We start from the raw sequence: 27,723 nt of genomic DNA, 5'->3' as shown, positions 1-27,723 counted from the left end.
CTGCCCAATATTTGAGAGTTAAAAAAAACCCAGATATGTTGGCAGATTGTGAATGCTTTTTTTTAAACATAAAAATACAACATAAAAAATAATCTTCAGAACATACGCATCATAACACATTTGCTTTCTAAATGTGACCTTTTACATTTTACAATTGAAAAATCAACTCGTCAGTTTCTAAATTACTTCAAACCTAGTTTGGCGTTTCTGTACTGAAACTTCCTATTAAAGATCAGCCAACATATACACGAAAACCAACACATCTGCAAAACGCTAATATCGGCTGATTTATCGGAGTAGTACTAACACGAACAGCTAAACAGTGGGAAACAGCTACCTTCACTCATTCATGGATATACCACACTGATAAGAGACATTGTTACACTAACTGAGAACCTAGACCTGGCATCCAGTACCCGATAAAGCCAGTGAAGAGGCGAGTAGCACTCCGGATGAGTCTGGCAGTGTGAGATTCTTCCCTCCGACAACGAGACAGCGTCAGCCCATCGTCCATGTGACCCTCGCTGTGCAGAATGGCCTGGAAACACATCATTTGCAATCATTACCTATCGAGTCTTTTGCTATATTTAAGTGCAATTCGATACATTTTCGCATTGAACATTCTTAAAAGATAGTCAATACAAAACTTGTATTCTAATCTAAAAGTTTACCTTTCGCTGAGCACATCCCATGCGTGTAGATTGGGCATCAATAGCTTGGTAGGTGAGCCAGAGCCCAGACTCTACATGCTGAACATAACAGATGGAGTCTCCATATTTGATCTCTGGGATCCCCATGGCATCAATATGAGTCTTTGTGCCAGTGTCAAGCTTCTCCTGTGGGCGGAAATCTTTTGTTGAATGCATCACAAACCGTGTTCCTGTCAGATAATAAACGTACCTACACTGATGACATTCTATACAGGATATTTTGGAATGCGGATCGATAATTGCAGCCTTAAACAAATGGCAGGATATTTCTCCCAAGACTCCCGACCTTTGATGATCGAAAGCAGAAGGAGGTTGTGTTGACATCAGCCTTGTCTCGGTCGACCAGATGCAGCCCTTTCTCCTCTGTAAGTCCCAGGTACCTCCCGGTCGTCACATGGCAGAGCCGGAAAGGCTGCCCCCAGCATGCATGTCTGCCGCTCCAACTGAGGTACATCAAGAGCATTGTGTTTTTAGTTGGTTTTCTTTGGTTTTCCTTTGAAGGAAACTGAAATGTGTATTGTTGAAACAGCTGGGGAGAAAGCAAGGGACATGCAACCCTAATTCCATTCTGGGCATGTGGTATTAAATATGGTTCCAGCCTTTTTGGGCAAAAACAACAAAAACAGAAATGCTCTGCTCTGCTCTGGCAATGATCAGCAGCAATGTGTGCAACATAACATTCACAACAACCAACTACTGTGCTCATGAGTGCATTCTTTATATTCATATTTTATAAAAATGTATCGTTTTCTAATATTACGTTGAGAACTGTAAACTGAAAGTGGGCGGATCATCACATCCCCTGTATACGTACACAACACGCAGAATCTCCAGCCTCCAGAGAGAGCGGGCATGGCTGGAAACTGATCCAGTCTCATAATGCATGATCCTAAAATTAAGAAAAAACAACAACATGACCACAGATTGTTTTTTTTCATTTTTTTTTCAGCTGACACGACAGCAGACTGGTCTTTTCAACTGACCTTTGCAGTTCCTCTCCCTGCTCTGTGGACGGAATAGTCAGACATGCGTCACTATGGCTGTGGAGCAGCCGCAATGTGTCATCCCCCTTCAGGTATCCTACAATTAGCACAACAGACAAAATATACACTGAAAGAGACATTTCTACTGCATCTTTGAAACAACTGGTATCCAAACGAGGGTAACTACTACAAGCGAAACAGCAGAGGGCATGCTTCATATTGATTGTAGGTACAGCTCTTATACTGAGTGCTAACAAACATCCTTAAAAGTCTGCATTTGAACATTTGCAACCTAATTGGGACTCACGGCGAACATCAGGGGACATTACATGTGGAATACCTCTTTGACTAATCACGTTTCTTGGACAATCACTCGGATTATATCCTTCAAAAATTAAGTTTTTTTTTTTCCAATATGCTTAAAGAGGAAAGAAACTTGCCTTGAGCAACTCCACTCCCAGAGCAAATGGGAGCAACACTCCAGAGAGTCTGCTGGAAGGCTGCATTAACAATCAGGCTGTCACTCAAGCTCTTGTTGTCCAATGTGGTGCCAAAGGAGAGGTGCTGGGAAGACACAAATACGGGCTCATCGAGAACGAATACAACTTCTGATTGTTCTCCTGTAATAGCTGTTATCATAAACAGTTATGCTCATTTCATCAGAGGCAGACAGATTGCCAACGACTAAGAATGCAACGGTTTCACAAAACTCAGGGTTCCGATTGTATCATGGTTTTAGTCGCTTTACTGACTCACCAGATATCTTTCGGAGGAAATATTGACCAGGATGAGGTCATCTCCAACACGCACTTTCTCACCTTCTGACCTCTGTCTGGATGCTGGGTGGACAGTCCACCAACAAGCCTCACCTGAGCCACACACACAGAATACACACCAAGGAAAGTTTGTTCCACATGATATATCGTGTGGTAAAAAAAAAATCAAGTATCTAGAATAAAGAATAAAAACTATTAGAATGTGGATTTCATTAAAAAGGCCGAACACCAAATACCTGCTTTATCCTCTTGCAAACCGACATCAAAAGCCAGTTTGTCTGTTGAAGCGTGAGATGAGGACAAGCAGCTGAGATACTGGGAGTGAAATAAACAACAGATAAGTGACAGTGAACATCTGAACCAATGTTTTGAATCAGAATCAGCTTTGTTGGCCATGTGTGCTTACGCATACATGGAATTTGTCTCCGGTTTCCACTCCGCTCTCAATGTACAAACACAAATTTACAATAAACAAGCTGGAAACAGGACAAACACACAAAAACAGAAAAAGTACGAGAGAGCGAAGTACCGAGGCCGCCATCGTCGGCGGCGCCATCTTACAAGAATAAGTTAAAAGAACTGTCGGCAAATAAAGACTTTGTGATTTATATCTGTATCGTATCAAGATGACTCACCATGCCACTGTACGAGTGTAGGAACAACACAGCCTGGCCATATAGAAGGGTGCGATGGCTTCCTCCAGCTTCCACCTGTGACTCACATGAACATTATTCAACTCAAGAGGATGAGTAGACACAATAGCAGTGCTGTGAAAAGTGAATAAACTGAAAAAGAAAGAAATAGAAACAAATATATATAAATCTGAAAATGGCAAATAATAATTAAACAGAAGTTACACGGAAGTTTGCCCGCTGCAACGGTCGCAATGGCAACAGTACACATAAACATGGCCGCTGCTCTGACCATCCAGCGAGGTGGATTTGAATGGAAATGTCCCTTCTACTCCTATTTTATATATCTGGTCAACAACAGCTGTTCCAGCTTTACAATGGCTTTGTTGGTCTCTTGTGCAATACGATTGTGTTTATCTTGTTGCTCCAGATGATTTGAAAATCAAATCAGTTCACAGAATAGTACCGTAGTTTAGTACAGCAGCATTTATTTTACTTAAGGCTGAAATGAGGTCCGTTGAACCTCGCGACTTGTTGTGGCGGTGTTGTTTCGAAAGCATCTGTGGCATCTTGGAATTCCAATTAATTGCTTATGATAATTAAATCCAATTCATAACATAAATTATAGAATGAATAACATTGACAAATGGCAAGTAATATCTGTTTTAGGAGTGTTGAGACGCACTGGGAGACGAGAAAAGAAGAGACGGGAAGAGAAGAGTCTCACCTCTGCAGCCAGGCGCTGACTGTGGACCAGCATCTCCTGCAGAGCTCGGACAGAGAGACACTGGGCCATGACGAAGCCACACACAGACAAGTCTGGAGGCACATTCTGGTAGAAATGAAAGGCAGCAGAGCATGTGTGTCATATCTGTCTACTCCATCCACCGGCCAACAATGTTGTCAGCAGTGATAAAGACCACAGCAAATTTGGGAATCGGGCAAACTGTGGGTAATAGGGGCAAAATCTGCATTTGCATAATTTTACACATCATATTCCCAAACATTTCAAGAGAGACGAAGCGTGACGATAATTGACAAACAGACTGCTCTGGCAATGAGGAGCGACAGTCATTCATTGAGGTGGGGCTCTGTACCTTGCAGTTAGAAGTGGCCTCAAGCCGGCAGAGTCTGCTGCCAAATCCCTCCGCTGCAAGACAGAGTTTCACGTGTTCCTCATGGGAGGTGAAGGTACTCTGCAAAACCACCTCGTCTCCCTGCGAAAAACACACACACACAACCACAGAGATGCCACCAGTAAGCACAAACTCTCGTGTGCATAAGAGTCACAGATTATATTGAAACTGCACTCAGCTCACAAATATTTTAGAAATAACTTACAGAAACCCTGAACAAATGACATGAAAATATACAGTCTGTATAAAAAGATGGATTGTGCCCCTAAGAGCAGAGCCTTAATAAATCACCAAACCCTACTGTAAATGCATGTACAGCAGATCTCTCTACAGTAGATCTCTCTAAATGTATCTTATCTCAAAGCCCAATGGACCACGTCAAAGGAATAAGGCTTTTCACATCTATTTAAAGAACTGCAGAGGACAACAGACGACTGGTCTACAAAGTCCAACTAGGTCTCCCAACACCTCTCTATAAAGGCTGCATACCTCCATATTGGGAAGACAGTGCACTGTCTCACCCTTCTTTCCACTCTTCATATCAGCAGTGCTCTGCTATCAGTGGAACACACTGCCCAATGCGGAGGCACTGTGGGGCATTCAGGCAGCTACAGGACTCCGCTCTTCTTCAAGGTGCATTTGGCAAATGAAAAGTCACGATGCTACAAGACTTCATCCAAATGTCCAAAGCCCGGGCAATTGGAAAAACGTGTATTTGACTGGAAAGGGTCTTGAAACTGACGCTGGTCTTTATTATTCCAATCTGTATGTTTCAGGGTGATGTAACAAAGAGGAGGCAGAACACCTTGTGTCTCAAACGAGGACCCCCTGCACTTACATCATAAAAATGATGCCACTTTCATGACTTCAGGGACAAAAGCAAATGTATTATTTCAAAAATGCCATTCATTTAGCCACTTTGTTTCCTGTCAACTAAATTCTAGCCCAGGATGGAATTCTAGCCTCGGTTGAACAATTTCTTGGAGGAAACCCAGCATAACACGGATATCTTATGCAATTTCATATTGTGGATTGATCTTGCAAAATGACTCAACGTCTCAATCTGTGTATCATTCCTGGGTTCAGTAGCGCATCTGCATCACTGCCTGTATCACCAGACACTCTCACTATGACATGTCCTTATCAGAGTTTAAAGATAACAAGCTGTGAGGGGACGACTTACAACATGACAGCATCTTGCAGTGAGGGTGGAAAAAAAAGCCATTTGTGGTCTTCCTTTACTGTCGGTGATTAAAATAAACAAACTGATGAAGATAGCAAAAATGCTGCTGGGAGAAGTGCACAAAAGTAGCGCACACTTCTAAATGAAATGTGATGGTTATTAATTGAACCTATATGATGTTACTTATACTTGTAAATAAAACATTTCAATAAAACAAAGAACTTTAAGTGAAGCCTTAGGTCATAAGGTGATACTAAATTTTGATGGTTAACTAAAGTTAGTTATGTTTATCTATTACAACAATATCTCAGTAAAAGTAGACAATATTAAAACGGAGGTGACACAATAATGAAAGAAAACGTTCTAGAGCTACTTGGGTATCTGTAGCCAGTGTTAAACTTAAAAATGTAACTTAACTTTAATGTGCAGCGAACATCACTTTTTCATACTGAGAGAACAATGTTACACTTTAGAGGACTAGCCCTCGCAACACAAACAAAGTGTGAACAGTTTTCAAATCTGAACTAAACCGTAAACGCTTTAAAACTAAAATATGACACATTGTATCACTAGCGCCCTTCCAAAGAGCTAAGTTAAGTTTAGGTAACTATTGACACCCCTGGAGCTAAAGTTAGTTAGTTTAGCTCGGCTAGCCAACGCATCATTTCTAGCTTGACCAAATATTAGCTGTTAATTCATTTCAACTAGTTTGACACATGGCTGACTCACCGTTCGTAGAAACTGGAATTCGTCATCTCCCTCTCCAGTGTCGGCCATTATTAGAGACAAAGTAGACACTCTTGAGGAGCATTGGTGGCACTGAGGACTGGGAGGAACAGACAAGGTGTACAGCTGATCATGTGGGCGGAGTCAGCTGTTCAAATCCAGGACCCTGCCACTCCATGTTTTTTTTGTTTTTTTACAGCTGTTATTTTGGCGGGAGTACTTGGATGAAATACTCAAGTTGTCATTTATTTCTTCAAACCTACCATAGTCTTCATATAGACAGAGCTCACTTTTTTTGTATGTTTCGCTGACCTTTAACTTTCTGTCTGTGAGCTTAACAAGGTGTAAGTGTTCCAACTGTCTCGGTTTTCCCCATTATTTGTCCCAAATTACGCAGTTCTTACCAGGAATCATTTTAGAAGTTATTAGGAGATAGTTAATCCGTAACATAAACGGATAAATACCTGAATGACTGATGCAGCTCTAGAAAAGTAGAAAAGTTCCTACACCAAACAGGAATAAGGAAGGAATAATTGCAGCTTCAGAAGATAGCATTGCAGATATCACTATTCTTCTACTTTACCAAGTAAAAGCACAACCACTACTGCTGTAAGTACATCTTTCTTAGCATCAGACATCAGCCTCGGGTGTGACAGCAGGTTCCAGTCTTGTGACTTTTGACGGATTTGGTTTGCATGTGGCTTTAAATATGTTCTAATATGGTGACAAATTGCAAAAAAAACACATGGTACAAGTAATGATTTATTCCATTTAATTGCTTGAATCACAAACTTTTTTTTTTTTATCAATTGAATTAACCCATCACCTTCAAGTACAACGTTTAACTCACTGAATTCGTTGAAAACGGAGCCAGCAAACGTCTTCCAAGGTGTCAGTACCGCCGGAGTATCTTTATTTTCGGACCAACAATTCAAAGCTTTCACCAAAATTGAGAACATCTCTTGGATCCAGAGATCAGTGGTGAGTAACATAAGGTTAATTTGTTGCAGTGAAAGTACATTTTTCAGGGGATTGCAGCAATCTAAACTGAGATTTTAAATGAATGTGCTCCACTGCCTTGGCTTCAGTATGTGTGAAGTGGCCAATGATCCTCTTCACAGAAAGTCACTTTAATGACTTCCACAGTACTCTAGCACTCTAGCATGACTTACAAACTGCCAATGGATGTGAAAACCATCACACAAAATGTTTGATTCATCATTCTTGTCATTAAGAGAATTACATTTATTATAGCAGAAAGTAATTTGCATAAGGAAATGGTGTTATGCGCATATACATAACTAGCATATTCTGGTTAAATCATTGCCACTACTGTTTATTTAAAGACCATATTTGCATATGATAGTATGGACCATCGAAATACAATTTGTTCTTTAAGCCAAAACTTCAAGCAGGACCCGTGGGCTTCATTTTATCTTTATTTCCTCATCGGTGTACTTAACCTTTAACGCGCTGATGCCTGACTAAATGTTTAATCCTAAAATACGATACCGCACATTTAATTTTCTGTGTTCTCTGCCTTTAAACCACTGAGCAATTGGAAACATTTACTTTCGCAATCATGTGGTTTCCCACTTCTTTCCCTCTGTTGGGTTGGTATATTTATAGACTTTTGGGAACCCGTTTCCTACACCGTTTGTTGTTGCATGGCAGTAGGTCTGAAACGGCTCCTTTCTAATTCACTTTAAAAGGATCTCAAAATGCCTTATCAGATGACAGTATTCCCTAAAAGGAGGCACTGCAAGGAAACATGAAAACAATACATGACACTGCTAGATGAAACAGGACTTTTATGTCAAATTTCTTCAACTGACACTGAAGAAACACCATGATTCTGTTGGCTTATTAGTAAGTATTACTCCGTGTCTATTTTCTTCGAGTACATTTCTCTTCTAGGTTTACCTCCATCACAGAACCTTACTTTCTGCACAAACACAAAATGTACAATGCATTATTTCTCTCAATATAATTTAAACATGGCAATTTCTATTTGTTTAGGGGGACATTTCTCATTCAAGAGGACCAAGACAAGTGACAATCATCAAAAAATCTGGTATGGTCACAAACATTTAACTGAACATATTTGATTCAACTTTTGTATAGATTCCTTAAATTCATTGGGGGGGGGGGGGGGGGTTAGGTACACGGTCAGTAGATGGAGAGTGTTTCGAGTCGGTTAAAGGTCGCTCTCTCCATAGAGTGCAGTGGAGAAGGCAGTGTAGTCCAGTGACCCTGGTGGTGCTCCATGGCCGGAGTAAGGCGGCATCCTCATGATGCAATACTCTGCTTGCTCGGGGGGAAGTTCTCTCCTCAGCTCCTCCACTAGTATGTAGGGCTGTGGAGAGAAAATGCGCTTTAGACATGTTTCAACAAACATTCACGCTCCCCCTTTTTCCATTTTGAGCTCATGAACAAAATTGTAAATCATAAAATCAACACACCATTGCAAATAATGAAGAATAGATTAGTGCTGGCTAAGAATGTCTTCCCTTAACACACACACATACCTTGTCAGTTGCGAGGATCCGGAAGGATGCCACAACCTGCTCGGAGGTGTCTGTGTCACCAGTCTCTCTCGTCATAAAATCAATAAAAGACTGGAAAGAGACGTTTCCAGTACCATTGGGGTCCACCAGGATCATTATACGGGCAAACTCCACCTCCCCCTGAGAAAGGCATGGATGGAGAATGAGCCGAGTATATGCGTAACTAACTGATAACAAAGCCCCAACCACATTTGAAACATCATACCAAGTCATAACCCATCGAGATGAGGCAGGCTCTGAAGTCATCAGTCTCCATTGCTCCATTCTTCTTCTACAGTCAGAAGAACATTTTCAGGTTCACAATACAGACGGGAGGAAAGTAGAGTGAGAGGAGATTACAGGGCCAAATGCATCATATACGTACAGAACAACATGCTTTACAATACGTCATAAAACATGACGGCAGCATTGTAAGACTACATCCTAAAGAACTTTATCCAAAGCAACACTGACAGGCGTTTGCACTGTGATAAAATAAATAGTTGGTTTTGTGATAAGACATTAAAGATGCTGAAAATGTTATGATAACTGATGCCTGAGAGCTTAAAAACACAGCAACGAATTGTAATATCCACACTACACCTGTGTTGTTGTATACACAGGCTCAAGTTTCTTATCTGGGACATCAGCAATATTTTGAATTTATATTTGGCAGGTGTATCATCCCCGCTGTTACTCCAGCATGGTGAGGCATAGTCAGTATGTTGAATTCCTACAATACCGATGGAGCTGGAATGAAAGCTACAGGGCAAACTCTAACTACAGGGCTACCACCGCCACCATCCTCTGCTTCTGAATCGCTCTGATTGCGTCGGGCCAGTCACTGAAATTGCCCCAAAAAACTGACTCCAGCGATGTGAAACTGTGAATGAGCTGTACCCTGTCAAAGTGGTTGAAAGAGGATCTGAACTCCTTCATCTGCTGCTGGCTGATGCCTTTGGCATCCCGGGTCAGGATCTGGGTCTCTATCTCGTTGATGGTTCGGGCGATGGTCGTGAGGAGCAGCTCCCACCCGACGCGAATATGCTGTCAATGTGGCGACAAGAGCAGGCATGTCAACACAGAAGACACACCTTGAGGAGTCTGATTGATGGATGGATGGATGGATGGATGTAGATATAGGTATAGATATAGATATAGATATATATATAAAAAACTGGATATCTAAATGTATGTTTGTTTTTTAAAAAGGAGACATATTGCTCTTTCAGGTTCATACTTGTATTTTGGGTTTCTACTAGAACATGTTTACATATTTTAGCCCAGGCTGCTCTGATTGGCATGTGAGAAAAAGAAAGAAATGACCGAGTTGTCTTATTTCACAGTTTGTGAGTTGGTGGGCTCTCCTTCTAACCAAACATATGTGCACGTCACTTTAATGTATTTACACAATGTCAGAATTAATGCAGAGCTACAATATACTGTACATGCATGCAGTGATCATGTCCATGCTGTTTGCCACTGCCCCGTACCTCCATATTGTAGTTGGTGTGTTTGTTATCGAACACCAGGGACTCTTGGATTAGCTGGTGGTCTCCCTCCAACTTGTCGACGTTGGGCTTGTAAGCAACAATGACGTGCTCGCATTGCTTCAGCTGTGTCATCTGGTCCTCCAGGGCGCCTCCTATCTCCAGGGAGCAGCGCCCAAGTTCCTGTCGGGATAACACACCCGACAAGGTTCATGTTTGGACCAATTCGGATGATGCACTGCTCGTCCAAAGATCACATGGTTTGCTCACCAATACAGGAGGAAGTCATTTACATGTGGCTAAGAGTAAATTCTGCCAGGAGCTATATCATTTGATTCAGGAATATTTTATGTGCATTATAATACTTTGCAATACTTAATCATCGTCATTATCAAGGCAGCAACCACCATTGTACCTCCCTAATGTACAGTTGTTGAGTATAATCATCTTACGTTTGATGCATCTTTGATTAGATGAAGATGACTGTTAAATTGCTCATGAAGCCTGTATGTCTAACCTCCATCTTGGCTTGTATCCAGGGTCCAATGAGATTAGCCTGGGTGGCAAACTGCCGCCTCAGCCTTTCATGGGCATGCTGATGTGCCATCTCCTCCTGGAGGGCACTATCCCTCTGAGGAACCAGCTTCTTGACCTAGAAAACACACAGACAAGGGTTGAATTGTAAGAAGCTGGATCCCCCCCCCTGAAGGAGCCATTCACATTAAACTGAATTATACTTGCATTATGCTTTAGGTTCAATCTGGCTGCCAAGTCCTTCAACTCAGTGCTAAACCATTATAGCAGCACTCTGGCTGTCTGTCCATATAAAAGCATTAATTATGAAGGAGGAACGCCATCTTGAATAATGACTTTATTCCTCGCTATGCGAGTCGTTAAGCGAGTTCTAAAGCCGTCGCTACCTTTTCCCATTTGTTCAGCAGCTCTTCGTTTGTGAGGGTGCTGTATGGGTTGATAATGCTGGCCTTGATCCCATAGCTCTGCGAAATTTTCAGCACCTCATTGTGAATTCCCAAGATGGCCTGTCTCTCTGCATCCGCCTCGGGAAGAGTCGCTTTGAACTGCTCATGAGCTGCGATTAGACTCTGAAATGGGGAAAAAAAGGGGGAAGTCCTGTAATTTTATTAAAATTTCATATTTGTCAAAAGTGATACAATGATGTTCCTTTTTGAGTGTGACAGGTATATCAACATTACTTCACATCAAACATGAATCATAGGAAATCATGTGCAGGTTGATCGTAACTACTTTTTTTTTTTTAACATTAGCTATATTATACTGTGAAGGGAAAGCAGAATAGCAGTAAGTGTGCGAGTCTACAGTGCGATTGAAGAGCCTACCTGGACCTCTTCAATAGTATGCACAATGAACATGTCCTGCAGATCCTCCATGGCTCCTTCCATCCAGTTGTTGAAAGGGGCCAACCTCTTGGCAAACTCCAAGAACAACTGATCAATAGTCTCCAGCAGCTTATCTGTCCGCTGAGAGGATTACAAGATATCACAATGTCTGATTTGTATATTTTTACATCAGGTAAACCCCCAAAATATCCAACCGAGCTCAGCATAATGCCCTCAACTGAGGAAGAGTCATAGCCTTCATATCTCACATACAAATCCCCAACAAACATCCCCTCACCTGTTTTAATGACTAATCCAAGGGTGCATAACATTAGTGTGGCCTTGTTCGCCTCCAACTCTGGCTCTGTTGTTCCTGACAGAATCTCTCCCCTCAGCAGCCAGCGCGAGGACAGAAAACAGACCTCTGTTCCCGTCATTCAGACTTAATCCTTGGCCCTTTCCCCAGGGCCCTCACAGGTCTGAAATGGCCCGCATGGATCAGAGGAAGTGGCTAGTGGGCTCTCAGCCAATCACCTCCTGGACAGGACTCCTGCATCTATTTCTCCCCTCCACCCCTCCACCCTATCTGGGTCAGGGACTTTAGAGGGGATCCAGTTCTCGCTCCTCATCAATCATTTATGTCTTCACTGTCCAGTTGTCATTGACAGATATCCAAATATGCTTACACTGCCATTTTGATTAAGCTGGTTATGTATGCAACTTCATTCTTCATCTGGTGGGGTCCATGTGGAACATTAGCACACTCTTGTGGAGACTTACTAACTTATCCTAAAATACCTAAAGTTTGAAGAACTTAATCTCGAATGAAAAAAGTAACCTTATGTGAGAACCTGTAGAGCGGATATGAATGCCTTTCAGTCATCGGCCGTCACATTGAGTCATTGATACCCGACTTGAATGCTGCCCTCACCTCCAGAGACTCTCTCCTCTTTTGAGTCAGGGTTCCCAGCTTGTCCCACAAGTCACAGATGCTCTGACAGCGTTGGTTCACAGCGGCCACATCGTGGTAGTCCAGCTCACTGGACAAACAAAGCACAGAAAACTGGTTTCAGTTGTGAAAAGGGGCTTTACTGTGTTATTGTTCCACAGGCATTTAGGCAGCCTTAAAAACGATTTGATAGCTTTTAGAGGATACACAAAGCAAAGTCAGACTGAGCCACCAAAACAAAATAAATAAAAAGTGTAGCTCGGCAAATTGTGTGCAATGTTCTCAGGAGATAAGAACCAGGCATTATAAAGGTAGCTTGACTCGTATTACCTCAATGTTTGTGTGAGGTACCACAAAAACAACTAAAACCCCCTGACTGAAAGCGTGACAGTTTAAAGTCTGGACCCAGGATTACTATCCATAGCCACTTACTTGAGACATTTTAATAAACTCCCACCTCAGATTTGAAGCAGGTAATCTGAACCACATAGAAAAGAACACAAGGTTATTGAGCATTTTATTCAAAATTCACACGAACAAACTGAACTGCAGAGAAGACTAGAGTCACCGTTCTTCTGATCTGTTTCAACGACCTACAGTGCTGGTTAAGCTTTGCTGTAGTCCTGGGTCTGCTGAGGCGGAGTGGGGAAGCGGGATCTCTCATAATGGGCTTCGTCCAAGTAGTCTCGGCCGTTCTCATGGTCTTCCTGGAACTGAGTGTACGTGCCAGAAGTAAGCTGACCAGTCAAGAAGAGGTCGTACTGGCTCCATCCAGCTGGTGTCAGCTCGAGTGGATCTGGCTGTGCGGAGACCGACGTGGAAGCAGCAGACGCCTCAACTCCCAGCGCGCTGAGGCGTAGGGAGGCGGTGGCACGTAACCTTGTTCTTCCGTTTCCCACTCTCCATTTCCATGGTCAAGGTCCGACGTGTACCGACTCAACTCACCAGCCTGGTAGCCAGGATATAGAAGAGGCTGAGGTTGTTGTTGTGGTGGTGCAGGGAAGTTTAGCTCCTCAGTTTCCCTTTCTGTATTGCCGCGCTCCAAGTTTCTTTCATAGTGCTTAAGCTCGCCTGCTTGAAAGAAAGGGGGAGGGCCGATGTAAGGTGTGGGCATAGAGTTTCTGGATGCGGCCGCAGACTCTTCCACAGGATCCCAAACAGGAGGAGCACTCCATGAAGCCTCGCTGGACATGTCCGGAGAGAGGCTGGAGCTTGCTGGATAGGCACCAGGACTAGAATACACTACGTCCTCCACAGCAGGGTACCTCAACCTGGAAAACAGTGCAGGAACAGCTCGGACCTCCATGTTAGACAAACTGCCCTCATAAGGGTCATGCTGGCTCCAGCCTAAAAGGGGAAAAAATGTTTGTGGTTAAAAAAATAAATAAAAAAATTTAAAAGTAGTGAGCCAAGGTGTGAGAACATTTCAAATCAGAGGTTGTAAGCATCAAAGTACATTTATAGTCACCATGAAATGATTTACCTTTTTTAGCAGGAAAGCAAAGGACATTCCAGCTGCACAGTGCAATGAGGAGCAACTGACTGTAAAAGACAACAGCTAGGTCAAAAACAACAGTAAAATAAACACACCGTGAACAGAAAATGAAGCAAATGTAGTCATTGAACCGTCACATACCTTGGAAGAACCCAAGTAGCCATTTTGCTTGTGAGCTGAAATGATGTCTTCTGCTCTCAAAATCATATTAAATACAAAAACAGGAAGTTCTCCGAGGCCAATCCCAGACTGAGAAGGAAATGATGGACAGGTGTTCCTCATTGAGTGCTGATTGAGAACGTCAGCGCGACCGTGAACTACACCCTTCACCCTTCTACTGAGAGAGAGTGACATGTTCCTAACTAAGGAAAAGAGCGTTTAAGTCATGTTCATGAAGACCTTTTTTCCCAGAGTGGTTCAAAATCATCTCACATGCAAATCACATCGAAGAGACTGCACTGCCTTTCCCTTTTTTCTTCTTCTTCTGTCTCAAACATGAACAGAAATCAGATGTTTTGGGACCACTGATGGACAGCCTTTCTTTGTGAGTGCAGTGTTGTGCTTATGTTGTTTGTTGCCTTTCATTCAATACTATATACAGACAGGTGCCCTTGCAGGTCATACAGAGTCTAAAGCCATAAATATTATTTCAGTAATATTCACGAGAGAGAAAAGAAAAGGAAACAATATGTCATTAGCTGATTTTTCTATTGACTAAATGTCTGCTGTATGGAGTGCATACTTTAGTTCCTGTGCAATGGCGGCAATCTGCTCCACTCTGTCCTGGTGGGCTGCCAAGTCACTCTCAAAGGCCTCGTGTTTTCGAAGCAGTGCTCTGATTTCTGTCAGGGTGGCTGTTTCATAGTCCTTCTGGGAGAGGATCAGTTCTTTACCTGAATATCACAGATATGCAAAGAGAGGAAGGGATGAGGTAAGAGAGCGGAACAACAAGATGATTAGTAGGTTAGGTCTAAACACAGGCCTTATTTGGTCATTGAAGATGGAGAAAATGACCTGTTGCTGTCCACTACAGGCTGATTGCAATGGGACAGATTCTAAAACCTTCAGTCAAACCTCATTGGGAACAAGTGTAAATAAACTCCAAGGTTAGTGGAAACACTTGAAAAGCAGCCAGAGAAGCAGGACTACAGATTCCAGGGAGCTACTGCAACAAACACACAGACGTACTATATGCAGACCTATAGACGTACTGCAGCAGGGAGATGTGGGTACAAAAGCAAGCATGCAGACAGTTAAAAGCGCCAAAAGTACAACTCACCGCTGGCCCAGTTCTCATGATTGGTGGCTTTTTGGCGAAACTTTTCCGCCAGGTGGTCGAGCCTCTCCAACCTACGGATCTCTGTAAGGAGCCACTCCTCGAAGCCTTTCTCTGCCTGATCCAGCCCCTGCCATGCACTGGCTATGTCCTGTACACACAATGAAGAAAAAAAAGAAATCACAGTCTGAACTCACTGAAGATATTGATCGTGAAAAGATGAATATTATTTGAAGCTGCAAAAACTTGGTATTGGTTCTCTGTCAGAACCTGTAACTTCTTCATCATGTGTAAGATTTTACCTCGAAAGGGTGCAACCAATCACAAACACGTCTTGGCTGTTGAATTATAGGAAGTGGAGGAATTTGGAGTCGTCACTTACAGATACCATCTTCCCCTCAGAGGGCATGAAGGCAGGGCGATTGCTGATCCGCAACTTGGTCTGAAGGGTGTTGAAGTTGATTTCCAGCTGGCACTTCTCCTGCACTTTAGGGGGCTTGTGCTGGCGCCTGTAGTCCCTGAAGTCCTCCAGCTTCCGCTGCATTTCCGCCATGGTCTTCTCTGGAGTCCGGTTCTCTAGCCAGGGAGTGGTGCGGCGGATCCACTCCAGCAGCTGGGAACCACGCGGACGACATGAGAATCAGTGGAGAGGCGAGTAGAGCGCCATGTTAAGAGAGCAGTGTTTCAGGAAGACTGTGATGAATTATTGTTTCTCTTCAGCAGATGGGTCTCCGCTGTTATCACATCAGTCGATGCATAACAGTAACTTAAATCTGCACTTTTACTTTGAACTAGATTCAAGACCAGCTTTAGTGTAATGTACTGTGTTATATCATGATCCACAAAGTTTCCAAAGTTTCATTGTCTTTTGAAAAAGACTGCATTTGCACCATGCGTCATCATCATTCAAGAAGATTTTCATGTTTACCTCACTGGCCAGTCTCTCGTATTCCTCCATCAGTTTCTCATTCTCCTGGTTTACACCGAGCACCTTACAGATCCTGTTGGCAGCCGTCTCTGCCTGAGAGCACAGCGCACCGCAACAATGTAATTACATCGGCAAAGAAACACAGCGGCCCATGCTCCCATTGAGCCTTTCCATTTCTCCAACAGCATCCTCCTCACAATAGATAGTGTTGATCAAAATGACAGAAACTAAATATATTAGCGATATATTCTTGCACCTGTTCTCAAAAATGCATATGGGTAGGGTTAGCTAACAAAAAGATATTAGTGATGTTATAGGTTAAACCACTGTACCTGCTCAGCTCCAGCAAAAGCATGGTAAAAGCAGGACATATAGGTCATGATAGCTCTTTCGTCGGGCTTGGGGGTGTTGATGATATCTATGGCATCGAGACGGGGGAAAAATGAAAGTGGCAGATGTTTACTTCAAGTGTGATTGTAAGGCTGAAACATTGCAAACAAAAAAACCGACCTCCAACAGACAAAATAGCCTCATATGCATACAGTGAAGTTCATATCGAAAACACACGTTTCAAAGAACAAGAGTATGCGAAAGCTAACATTGTGAATCAGAAGACTCTACTCCATAAAACATTACCTTCTGCGTCCAGCATTTTGGGAATGTCCAGGTGTTTCTCGGCGATGTCAAAAGCCAGGTTCAGGTTCCCCAGAGGATCATCCTAAATACAGAAACACAATTCCACATCACTGAACAGCAGTACTGGACTTAAAATATCCCCACGCTGACCTCCATGCTATGGTGGACACGTCACCTCCTGTACATGCACAGTGGTTTAGCAGCACTCGTTTTAGTTTTCTGGGAGCTGGATGTTTATCAGGAACTAAACATGTTGATGATTGCAGTTTTGATCAGTCTCACCAAACCAGTCTCAATGGGAAAACGATTTGTTATAATCTTCTCAAAACCGTGACATGCACATGTTGAACTTTTATTCACAGTTATTGATTATTTTTACATCACTCAGTTGATGTTTTAGTTTGTGTCATGTTAAAGTGATGTCTTTGAGATGAGGGAAGATAACAGGCAAGCAAAACTTCACATTTATGAATCCAAAACCAGCAGATGTTTGTAATCTTGACTTCATAATTTACTTAAACGGCTATACAGTAAAAGTAAATGTTAACAACTTAATCAGCTCGTAAATCAATCCTCTAACATTTCATCCCTACACTATACATCATATATTTCTTGAAATGTACACACAGGTGACTGACAGGAGAAATCAAGTGTTTTAACAGAGTGACAGTGGTGCATTAAGCCAACAGCTGACGGCGAACCCTTCCCTGCTAATGGGGCAGTCAGTGAGGGTGCAATGGGGTAAAGCAGGGGTCTCAAACTCCCGGCCCGCGGGCCGAATCCGGCCCGCCACGTCATGTTATGTGGCCCGCGAATCCGCCAGCACAAAAAAAAAAGAAAAAAATCTTCTTTTTTTTGTTTTTGTTTTTTTAAGTTAGACTTGATAATAAAAATATCCCCATAGTCGAAATTATGAGATAGAAAGTCATAACTATGATAATGATGAGATACTTAAACACAGAAGCAGCTCTTTGGCTGGTCACTGTACATTTGAAATGGAAATGTATTGTGAGTACATTGAAGACTACTTCAAACGTGGCTTTAAAAACACATGAAATACTTCATGTGGGATTGTGCAAACGCACCCTTGAAAGGATTTTAAGCTTTGAACAAAGTTATTGTAATAACTTGTGTTTGATATTTGTCTTTGATATTTTCTTTAATAGTTTGATCTTTGATAGAGTAATGTGGGTTTCTTAACCCTAAATTAAAAGGATTTAAGTTATAATAACAGAAATGTGCTTCAATATATGTTTACATTTATATAACTACATGTACAATATTTTTACACTTGAATAAACAATAATCAAATGCAGAGAGAGTTATTTACCAATATGTTAGGAGAAGTTACATTTACAGTCTTACATTTAGAACCGGCCCTTTGAGGGCGACCGTGATGCTGATGTGGCCCGGAGTGAAAATGAGTTCGAGACCCCTGGGGTAAAGGGATCATGCTATCATGCTGATGCTATTGTCCCTATCTCTGTGCCGCTGTTCCATTAAGGTAGGGGGCTGGGGGGCTGGCTCACCACATGACAGGGCCAGCTGCTCACAGATCCAGTGCAGGAGACAAAGATGGATGTATAGGGTGGTAACTTGATGGTGGGAAGGATGAATGACGAGAAGGCTACCCCAAACCCCAATCGACACCATCCCTTACTTGAGATGTGACTGACGAATATGATAATACCCATCTCATAGACATCTTCCTGCCTTTCATGGAGGCCCAGCGAAGTATAACTGGGGGACACAACGTGACATCATGGACAATAGCAGAGGGGTGAAGTTAAGCCCGAGCTCTGCGGGGACTAGGCTCGTGTTTCTGTGACTATTCCGGGTCAACTCCAAGCCAGGCCGGTGAGTTGTGCGCTGAAAAGAGAGCGCTTCTGTTTCCAAAACAAATGAAACTGTCACTCTTCGTAAATGGGCCATAGTGTTCCCCTACTATACATATATACGGTACCGGGCCTAATTTGTTCCGAGGTTAAAGTAAATGTTCCTATTTGAGCTCAGCAATCCGACATCATTATTAAAAATCACAATAAAACCATATGGACCAAATCTCTATTGTCATTTTTTCGCCCCAACTTGCAGTTTTACACCAAAACAGACTTGGCAGTGGAAGAGAGAAGCCTCAACTCTTCCCACAGACGGCCTTCCTGTCTAAGACAGCTCCTTCTCCCAGTCGGGAAAAGGTTGCGTTCTTGTTGCTCGGCTAACACTGGAGGGCTGTCGGCTGGGCTCGGTAGCTCTGCAAATAAGCAGCACAGCTCACTGAGGCCCTCGCCTGTTTGTACTCAAACACTGACAATCCTGGGCGTCCTTTTAACCCACGACATTTAAATCAGGCTGTGGACTTGTTTGACCTGAAAAAGCATTTTAGCTCAAGCAGTATGCACACACACCGATATGCCGGATGAGAAAAGTCAAACTGTGCATTGATTGGACATCATTTAAATGTAGGCATCCCGTGATCTGCATATGAAACGCCATCTCTCCATTAAATCCAATCTTATAATGGGCACAGTGCATGCTAATCATGCTAAACTTGTGGACTGCTTTAGGTAAGAACAATGACGCATGATTTGGCACTAAATAAATGCACTTAGGATAAAAACATTACGATGTAAAGAAGAAGCACATAACTTGATTAAAGACGCGTTAAATCCATTCGCCAAATGACACACTGTTTATCTACAGCAAGCATTACATGACTGCACACAGCTGCTGCCTGTGACAACAGAGTGGACTTCTTATAGACGGCTTACTTCATCCAACTAACTATAACTCATATGACATGCCACATGGCGTTAGTGTATCCAAAAGTGCCACAAGTCCCGACAAACTACTTTAAACTCAAAACCAAAAAGAAAGCATGCACCTCCAGTCCTAGAGAAAGACTCGTTTTCCTCAGTGTTTCGCAACATAAGTCAACACGTCATAAAACGTAGCCCATGAAAAGTGACATCATCCTGAGTCTGTATTTGTTTTAATCAGTTGACACTGTGACAGAGGTGTTGTTAATCGTGTGGGAATCAGTGGTGTTAGTTTTAGGGGCTGAAACACAGCATCCTGGTTACACGTGAAGCCACACGACACCTTGTTGAGCTTAGAGTAGTCGAGGAGGTCGGGTCTGTGTCTATGAATCAGGGCGCAGAAGGCCAGGCCATCCTTCCAGCTTCACACGCCAAAGAGCAGAGAGAACCAACATGTCAGTTCAAACGGTAAACGGACTGGACCCAAAGCGCTTCACACAAACATCTCAACATTCAGCCCATTCACACACACACACACACACACACACACGCACGCACACACACACACTGATGCATGCATGTGCCACCTGTCCATCAGGATCTAAACTGATGGTCACATTCGAGCACACTCACACACTGGTGGCACAGCCTTTGGGAGCAATTTGGGGTTCAGTATTTTTGAACCTCGACTGGAGGAGCCGGGGATCGAACCCCCGATTTTTACAGAGGACGACCCGCTCCGCTCAGAGATAATGGAGTCCAGTGCTAGCGTTGACTATTAAAAGGTGCAACAGCACTTGGTGGCAGCGTTTTTGCTGATGCCATTCTCACGTCTAGCTATGTTTTACTTTTTAAAGTCAGCCTCAGGAAGAACTGACTGCTGACATTAAGATAAATGTATTCACTTTACGAACTCCACATTACTGTTATAGCTGCTGCTGTCATCATTTTCTCAGTATGCCCAATTGAAATGAAAAAAGTATTTGGAATATGTATTGGCATTCGAGATATGACACGACCGTATAGAACGAGAGGACAACCTAGATTAGCTGTCAATCACATACACTTTCACAGTATTGATTGTATTATAACAGTGTTTGATGTGTTGAACACTCACCTGACATGGAAGTTTTGGACATTGACGTTCCTGTAGGGAGCAGTCTTTCTCTGACACCACAGAAGAAGACCTTCCTTGGCAGATGTTTCTGAGGAGGAAATGAATTCACAGGAGCTGGTTACATATTGGTGAGAACATAGTAACAGTTGTTCAATGTTTAGACATTCAGTGGACACACAATGTCGACAGAGAATTCATTTGGATCATTTGGAGTTCATTATCTCACCCTCCACAGAAATGTCCTGGATGGCGAAGCGGAGGATGATGGTCCAGATCATCCCAAGAGTCATCTTTACATTACCGTCCACAATCTCTGAAAGGCGAACAACCTGTTGCAATCAGTTTGCACTACAGTGATTATTAACGGTATTATTCTGTTTGTGAGTTCCTATTGGACACCGGATTCCCTGTAGTATGTTTCATACATACAGGAAGGTGTTGGGATACCTTCAGCTCCAATGGAGACCAGTTTCACTCCTTTGCTGGTGATGTATTCCAACGCCTTGTTGACGTTGGCGATCTTGTGAAATCGCATCTTCCCTCTGTCTGGCTTAGGTAACCTCTCTCCTGCAAAACAGGACATCATGTGACAGAGTCAGACATGTTAAATGCCGTCTGTGCTCAAACTGAAACAATTGTATCCCATCATGAGCAGAATAAGACACCAAATCGAAGACTACATTGATGAAAATTCAGCTCACGGCGAATAAAATGTGCACTGTATCAGAAAGAATAAATCCTGAACACATAAAGTTATAAAAGAAAGATAATCCTTTGTGATCTAACCTGAGATGACTTCCAGAAGCAGCATGAGTTTGAGTCCATTTCTCAGGTCCTCCTCGATATTTTCAATTTGAGTGCCGGCTTTCCTCAGGTGGGAGTTACACCAGGCTGTGAATGTCTAACAGGAAAGGGACACCCAGGTCAATTAAACGGGGATTTTATCAAATACTACCAGACAGATGAACAGCACTGTGCGCATGACCATTTTAAAGCTTTGCTGATTGCACCACAGATGATTAAAAAAAAGGAATACCACATAAGAATGCATATCGCTTGAAAAACGAACTAAGCTCTGAAGTTAGACTTTAACCCCATTGTATATGGATTACACTACAAGTGTGAGGGTTTTAAGTTTTATTTCATGCATTAAGTGTCTGTGAGATGGGGTTTGAGGAATGTGCAGGAGTGGGGGTGGTGTGAAAGTGGCAGGGAGAGGTGTGAAGTTTAGGACAATGGGGCATAGGCCCAGGTGGGGCTTGTTGGACTTCAGCCAATCAGTGAGCTGATCGATGAGCTGAGGAATGCAACTTTGAGGGGACAAAGGGTTTGAAGCACGGGGGAATTTCAGATCTTCTGCTGGCCACCGAGGAGGCAGACCAGCCTTCTGGGTGGCTCGGATTGGATCTCACATTTGATTTTATATATATAGGTTTGTTTTGTTAATAATTGTGTGATTCGGTTTGTAACTGTTTTTATGCTTCTTGGATAATAAATCCATTTGATTTTTACTTTAACCTGCTGTTGTGTTTTGGAGGCGACTGAGACAGCATGGCTGCAAGGGGGGGGGGGGCGATTTCTCCCTGTGTCCAGAAGTTGTGGCCTTAACAAATTTGGCGACCCAGATGGGACTTGACGAACTCTAAGACGGGGATGTGGGACCGCGGATACTTTCGGAGTGTACACGAATAAAAGGTGAGCAGAGCCATTTTAATAAAAATCTGTTTTGGTAATCTTAGCCGAAAGTGTTCACGGACCGCATAGACCCTTAGGGCCGCATCTGGGCACAGAGAAAGACCGCAGAGTAACCTGTAGCTGGAAAAGTGCATTCTCCTGAAATTTACGCTAAATAAGACCTCAGAGAGGCCGGGTTGGAGTCCCGAGGCGGGGTTAGAGTCCCACGCTAAATAAGACCTCAGAGAGGCCGGGTTGGAGTCCCGAGGCGGGGTTGGAGTCCCACGCTAAATAAGACCTCAGAGAGGCCGGGTTAGAGTCCCGCAATGTGATATGGAGAATACAGCGAAAAAATAAATAGCCTGTTAAACCAGAGGCAAATATAAGGGTGGACTAAATTGGGGTTCCTTGAAAAAGGCAGTTTTTGCCAATTAAAATGTGATCAACTTGGAGTGTGCTTAGAGAAGAGAGAGAAGTGAAATGTATAATGAGTTTGTTGGACAAAATATACTGCTGTCTCTGTTTCTCTGTCTCCCACACAATCTGAGTTGTAAAAGGTGGAGATTGCACATGTGTTCTGGTACGAGGACCAGGAATGGTGTGAAAGGACATGTCTGACTGGCAGCAAGTCAGACTCAATTCACTGACTTAAAAAACACAGATGATCCTGGCAGCAGAGCTGGTTACACCCACTGAGACAGTGGCTGCATTAACCCCCCTTCCCCCAAACCACTCCACAACCCCCAACCGGAAAGGACAAAGGCACTGGCAAGCTGAGCGGTGTCATGGACAGTTCTCTTCACCACCCACACGAGAACGAGCTCCCTGAACAGTCACTGCACTCACAGACTCAACTGAAGTGAAAAGCAAATTCCCCACCATTGGACGACGAAGAAACACCCAGAACTATGTGACCTTAGAGGCACAATGTGTTGTCTGCTGTTTTTAGCATGTAATTTGTAACACCTATTCTGCTTACACATCATGATGACACCTATGTGTAAAGAATAATCCTTTTCCCTCAACAGCTTGTACTTACTTTAGCAATGCCACACGAGAACTGTTATAAATGCTTTTAATATACAGGGCAACCAGTTATGAGTGGATGATGCATTGATGGATACAACTGTTTCATGTACTCACTCTGAAGAGTGAGTAAAGGGGGAATTGTGAGGGTTTTAAGTTTTATTTCATGCATTAAGTGTCTGTGAGATGGGGTTTGAGGAATGTGCAGGAGTGGGGGTGGTGTGAAAGTGGCAGGGAGAGGTGTGAAGTTTAGGACAATGGGGCATAGGCCCAGGTGGGGCTTGTTGGACTTCAGCCAATCAGTGAGCTGATCGATGAGCTGAGGAATGCAACTTTGAGGGGACAAAGGGTTTGAAGCACGGGGGAATTTCAGATCTTCTGCTGGCCACCGAGGAGGCAGACCAGCCTTCTGGGTGGCTCGGATTGGATCTCACATTTGATTTTATATATATAGGTTTGTTTTGTTAATAATTGTGTGATTCGGTTTGTAACTGTTTTTATGCTTCTTGGATAATAAATCCATTTGATTTTTACTTTAACCTGCTGTTGTGTTTTGGAGGCGACTGAGACAGCATGGCTGCAAGGGGGGGGGGGGCGATTTCTCCCTGTGTCCAGAAGTTGTGGCCTTAACACAAGCATGGTATTCGTCTCTGTAGACCTGAACAAACTGAGGCAGCTAACAGCTTAACAAGTCTTCACAACAAGACTATGAGCCAAATCGACGTTAACCTGTTTGACCACTGCTACATTTTCAGATTAACCTTCGATGATCGTGTCCGATTTCAACTTTTTCTTTGTTGTATTTCCACAGATCACAAGCATCAGAACTAATGTGCTCCATATGGAGGGGGGGGGGGGTACTGAAATACTGTAAATCAAGTTAAGACAGGCTCATTGTCTTTCTCCTACTCCTATTTTTATGAAGTCTGTCAATAGCGAGCCACAGAGTTCAGGGGCGCTGAGCGATGGATGAAAGCTGGGAGCCGACCGCAGAGCACATTCCAAAGCGATATAAGGCGTTAAATTTAGACCGCTCTGCTGTGGCTCATGATAAGAGGGGAAAAAAAAAAAATGCCAAAACGTCTCGGCGTGTCAACATGAGTGGAAATGTCACGTGGCTGCGGAAAGAGTTTTCACCTCACGTTACTTTATGTCACTATTTTGCCACTTTGGATGTGATTTGCTACCGCTGCAGGGAGATAGCTTTATCACAGCACGTGTGCTGTTCTTCCAGCTCATTACTATGCTGAGGGCCAATGAATGGGTCTGTCAAGGTGGCACACATGTTAACTCCTGTCACAATGACACATTTAAATACCCTCGTCGGCTAGAAATCACATTTATATTTTCATAGATATTTAAATGGTCTACAATGGAAGCGAAGTGGATGCTAGACTTTACTTTCCTACCCAACAAATAGGTCTGAATGAGTATTTTACTATTTTGAAGTACTTTTTGAAGTACTTTTAATGTCCGTGGTTGAAGTATGATGCTTGCGGGAGATTTTAAAACATGTATTAGCAGTTGATAAGTCATTCAGGAAAGAGTGGGAGCAAATTTAGCTGGTTTCACTTTTGCCTTTTTCACATTTGGCTTCACTTCATTTTGAATATTTTGGCAGTTTATTTGCATTTCTGATAAAATGGTGGATTGAATTTGTATTCTCATCCTGTTAGATTAGAAAGAAAAATATGTGGCAAATGTATTTTCTAACGAGTAGCTCAGTCATTTTATATGAGCTGTACTTTTATATTTACATGAGTATGTTTTAACACCTGTAGACCTATTGGCTAATGTATAAATTCAACAAAAGCACATGGCTTGAGGAAGATGTTTTAGCACTTCAGTGCGGGTGTATGTAGGTGCCCATGCAGCCAGCCACTAAGGCTTTCCCCTCTGGGTGCCGTGCGAGAACAGAATATCGCAGGCTTTACAGTAAAGGCCATCACATGCCACGCTGAGTGAGTCCCCGGGGTGTATGTGACATTGAACTGCTGCCCTCCCTTATTCGAAAAAAAACGTGGCCTGCAAATTGTACCCCTGTCCACAGTCGCCGACCCCTGCTGCTGCTGCCCACTTTCAAAGCCCCCTGCCTCCCTCTGCAGCACTACCGACCAGTGACGGTTAGAGCTAAAAATAATTATGAATCTCATCCAGAAAGGACCACTCCTGTCACTGAACTGACTGATGCCTTTGGGGGCCTCGCTAGGTCAGAGGCTGGCAGGCTGGTGGATGGAAAATACATGAGAATCGACTGTTTAACATATTGAAAAGAACAGAGGCTCTGTAACATGAATGGGCACTCAAGGAGTAGCCGTCTGAGTCGGTTAATAGATTCTCGAAGCTCACATTAATATTGAAGGAAAGCTGCTAGTAGGATTTGAATGAAGGCTGCTGCCCCGGGGCTTGAGCGAGACTATAGATGTAAAGCTACTGGAGAGACATTATTTGGAAAAACAAAAAAACAATTAACAAAAGCAAACAAAAGCTTTTTTGTCTAAAGAGCGACGTCATCGCATCCCACCTTGCAAAAAAATAGAAACACAATACCAGTGTTGCTGGTGCTTTATCTATTCTGATCATTTTAAACAGCTGCTCCGAGAACCAGACCAACATGTCAACGTCAAATTACAATCAGTAAGAAGATAAACAGTGTGGAAATAGCTGTGGATATAGACCAGGGACCTATTGCTGCCTTGTGTTACCACAAATACACCGTTTTGTCATCCTCGTGGGGGCCAAAGAAGGTTATGTGCACCAGAGTTGGCGGCCTCCAGTTGTGCAAAGAGATGCAGTTTAAGGCCCAGGCCAACTTTTTAAAGCCCTAAAACCAATTGGCAATGTGGGAGGCCGAGGCTATATTGAGTTGAGCCGGTGCTGCTGGTACTATATTTCTCCCTGGTTTCTATAAACAAAAGAATTCCAAACCAAGGACACTGGATTAACCCTGCTGTAATGCCTTTAGGTCCCGAGGTTTAAAATTAGATGCAGCGTCCATTCTAATCCCGAGAGCGTCATCATGTGTTCGGAGCATCTGTTGACAGCTCGCATTCCGCGCGTATCAGCGGAGCGGCAGCAGTCTGGAGAGCCGCTGGAAGGCAGCGCTATTGTTAGCCGCCCGGAACCTACGACCCGCCGCATCCGTCCGTCCATGGACGCGCCCGGCATGCGATGCGTCAAGTCAGCAGCACGTAATTAGAACCACACCGGAAGTTAAGTGATGCTGTCCTGCAAAATAAAACTGTATGTTCATTTCACTTCTTTGATAGTTTATAGTTAACGTTGACGAAGGTGTGTCTTCTAGCGCCTTTCCCCACATCACGTTACATTTCCTGTAACGTTACACACATAAATCGGCAAGTATTGAAGACAAATGCCTCATTATATCGGCGTGTGTGATAAAGTAACAATGTAATTTTATTTGCCACGTTTAATACACTTATTAACGCTCATGAAAACGTCATGTTCGCCATCATGTCTTATTTTGAAAGTGTTAACCGGAAGCTAAGCTCTTTAATTGTGGTAAGCTTGATGTTGGCCCTGTTAGAAACTTCTCCGATACTGTAAAAAAAAAACTGTTTACTCGCAGAGTATTAGCGTTAAATTGAAATGTCAAATAGAGTTTTCACTTTAAAAACGAACCTCTAATGTTCCCATCACACATCCCAGATATATTAATTGTATTATTTAGAAATCGGTGTTTTTGACTTACCTTCCTCTGCTGTTGTTCCCAGGCAGGGTCGAGTAGCATGTCCCTGTCCCACTCATCCTCCTGGTTCATGTACTCATACTCGTAGCCGTTATCATAGTGCACCGTGGTCTCAACCTGGGTCATCATCATCATCACTGCGCCGGTTTACTTTCTGTTCCCCTGAAACTCAACTGCTTGATCAAATGTAACGCTGACGATGAGTAGCCTGACTTTCTTCTCTGTGAGCCGCTTCTTCTTCTCTCTTTCTTCTCTCTCACGCTTGCCCGTGTCCTCCCGACCCGACAGTCGTCTGGCCCTGGTTGCCACAGATGAACAAGCGAAGTTATCATTAGTACCGAACAGTCACGTGACACCCTCATACCTCCCCCCAAAAAATTCCCCACACACACACACACACACACACACACACACACACACACACACACACACACACACACACACACACACACACACACACACACACACACACACACACACACACACACACACACACACACACACACACACACACACACACACACACACACACACACACACACACACACACACACACACACACACACACACACACACACACACACACACACACACACACACACACACACACACACACA

At 43.2% G+C, this 27,723-nt stretch overlaps 2 protein-coding genes across 2 annotated transcripts in view; both read right to left on the bottom strand.

Annotated features, from left to right (window-relative positions):
* LOC306785667 (ryanodine receptor 2-like) overlaps nucleotides 1-6,197 on the bottom strand; it is a gene marked incomplete at both ends in the record, with an annotated part of 52,063 nt that extends 45,866 nt beyond the window's left edge. Inside the window, 12 exons of the mRNA XM_079280123.1 lie at nucleotides 417-538; nucleotides 672-836; nucleotides 997-1,153; nucleotides 1,525-1,599; nucleotides 1,694-1,790; nucleotides 2,134-2,257; nucleotides 2,450-2,562; nucleotides 2,706-2,784; nucleotides 3,105-3,179; nucleotides 3,829-3,933; nucleotides 4,199-4,318; nucleotides 6,150-6,197. Coding sequence (XP_079136249.1) covers nucleotides 417-538; nucleotides 672-836; nucleotides 997-1,153; nucleotides 1,525-1,599; nucleotides 1,694-1,790; nucleotides 2,134-2,257; nucleotides 2,450-2,562; nucleotides 2,706-2,784; nucleotides 3,105-3,179; nucleotides 3,829-3,933; nucleotides 4,199-4,318; nucleotides 6,150-6,197 — 1,280 coding nt within the window. The remainder of the gene's footprint in view (nucleotides 1-416; nucleotides 539-671; nucleotides 837-996; nucleotides 1,154-1,524; nucleotides 1,600-1,693; nucleotides 1,791-2,133; nucleotides 2,258-2,449; nucleotides 2,563-2,705; nucleotides 2,785-3,104; nucleotides 3,180-3,828; nucleotides 3,934-4,198; nucleotides 4,319-6,149) is intronic.
* A 724-nt stretch (nucleotides 6,198-6,921) lies between these two features.
* On the bottom strand, nucleotides 6,922-27,428 carry actn2b (actinin, alpha 2b). Its single transcript, XM_079280560.1, has 21 exons — nucleotides 27,110-27,428; nucleotides 21,484-21,598; nucleotides 21,145-21,264; nucleotides 20,924-21,010; nucleotides 20,698-20,785; nucleotides 19,924-20,002; nucleotides 16,825-16,906; nucleotides 16,521-16,606; nucleotides 16,189-16,281; nucleotides 15,643-15,873; nucleotides 15,264-15,411; nucleotides 14,727-14,877; nucleotides 12,472-12,580; nucleotides 11,541-11,681; nucleotides 11,103-11,285; nucleotides 10,700-10,834; nucleotides 10,186-10,365; nucleotides 9,593-9,739; nucleotides 8,919-8,984; nucleotides 8,675-8,833; nucleotides 6,922-8,502 (listed from the first exon to the last, which is right to left on the bottom strand). The coding sequence occupies exons 1-21, from the start codon at nucleotides 27,239-27,241 to the stop codon at nucleotides 8,344-8,346; spliced, it is 2,691 nt and encodes an 896-aa protein (XP_079136686.1). The 5' UTR covers nucleotides 27,242-27,428; the 3' UTR covers nucleotides 6,922-8,343.
* Between the last annotated feature and the right edge of the window lie 295 nt (nucleotides 27,429-27,723).

This window comes from Melanostigma gelatinosum (genome assembly GCF_949748355.1).
Source record: "Melanostigma gelatinosum genome assembly, chromosome: 12".
Classification (NCBI taxonomy): Eukaryota; Metazoa; Chordata; class Actinopteri; order Perciformes; family Zoarcidae; genus Melanostigma; species Melanostigma gelatinosum.
The sequence above is the reverse complement of the archived record's forward strand: the minus strand, read 5'-3'. Positions and strand labels throughout refer to the sequence as shown.

What these genes read in the sequence shown, in the direction of transcription:
- actn2b (XM_079280560.1), bottom strand. Translation starts at nt 27,241, where the DNA reads ATGATGATGATGACCCAGGTTGAGACCACGGTGCACTATGATAACGGC. An exon ending in ACGAGAGACTGGCCAGTGAG is followed by an intron (nt 15,874 to 16,188) that starts GTAAACATGAAA and finishes CGTGGTTCCCAG; the next exon opens with CTGCTGGAGTGGATCCGCCG. An exon ending in AGAGGAGAGAGTCTCTGGAG is followed by an intron (nt 11,682 to 12,471) that starts GTGAGGGCAGCA and finishes TAATCCTCTCAG; the next exon opens with CGGACAGATAAGCTGCTGGA.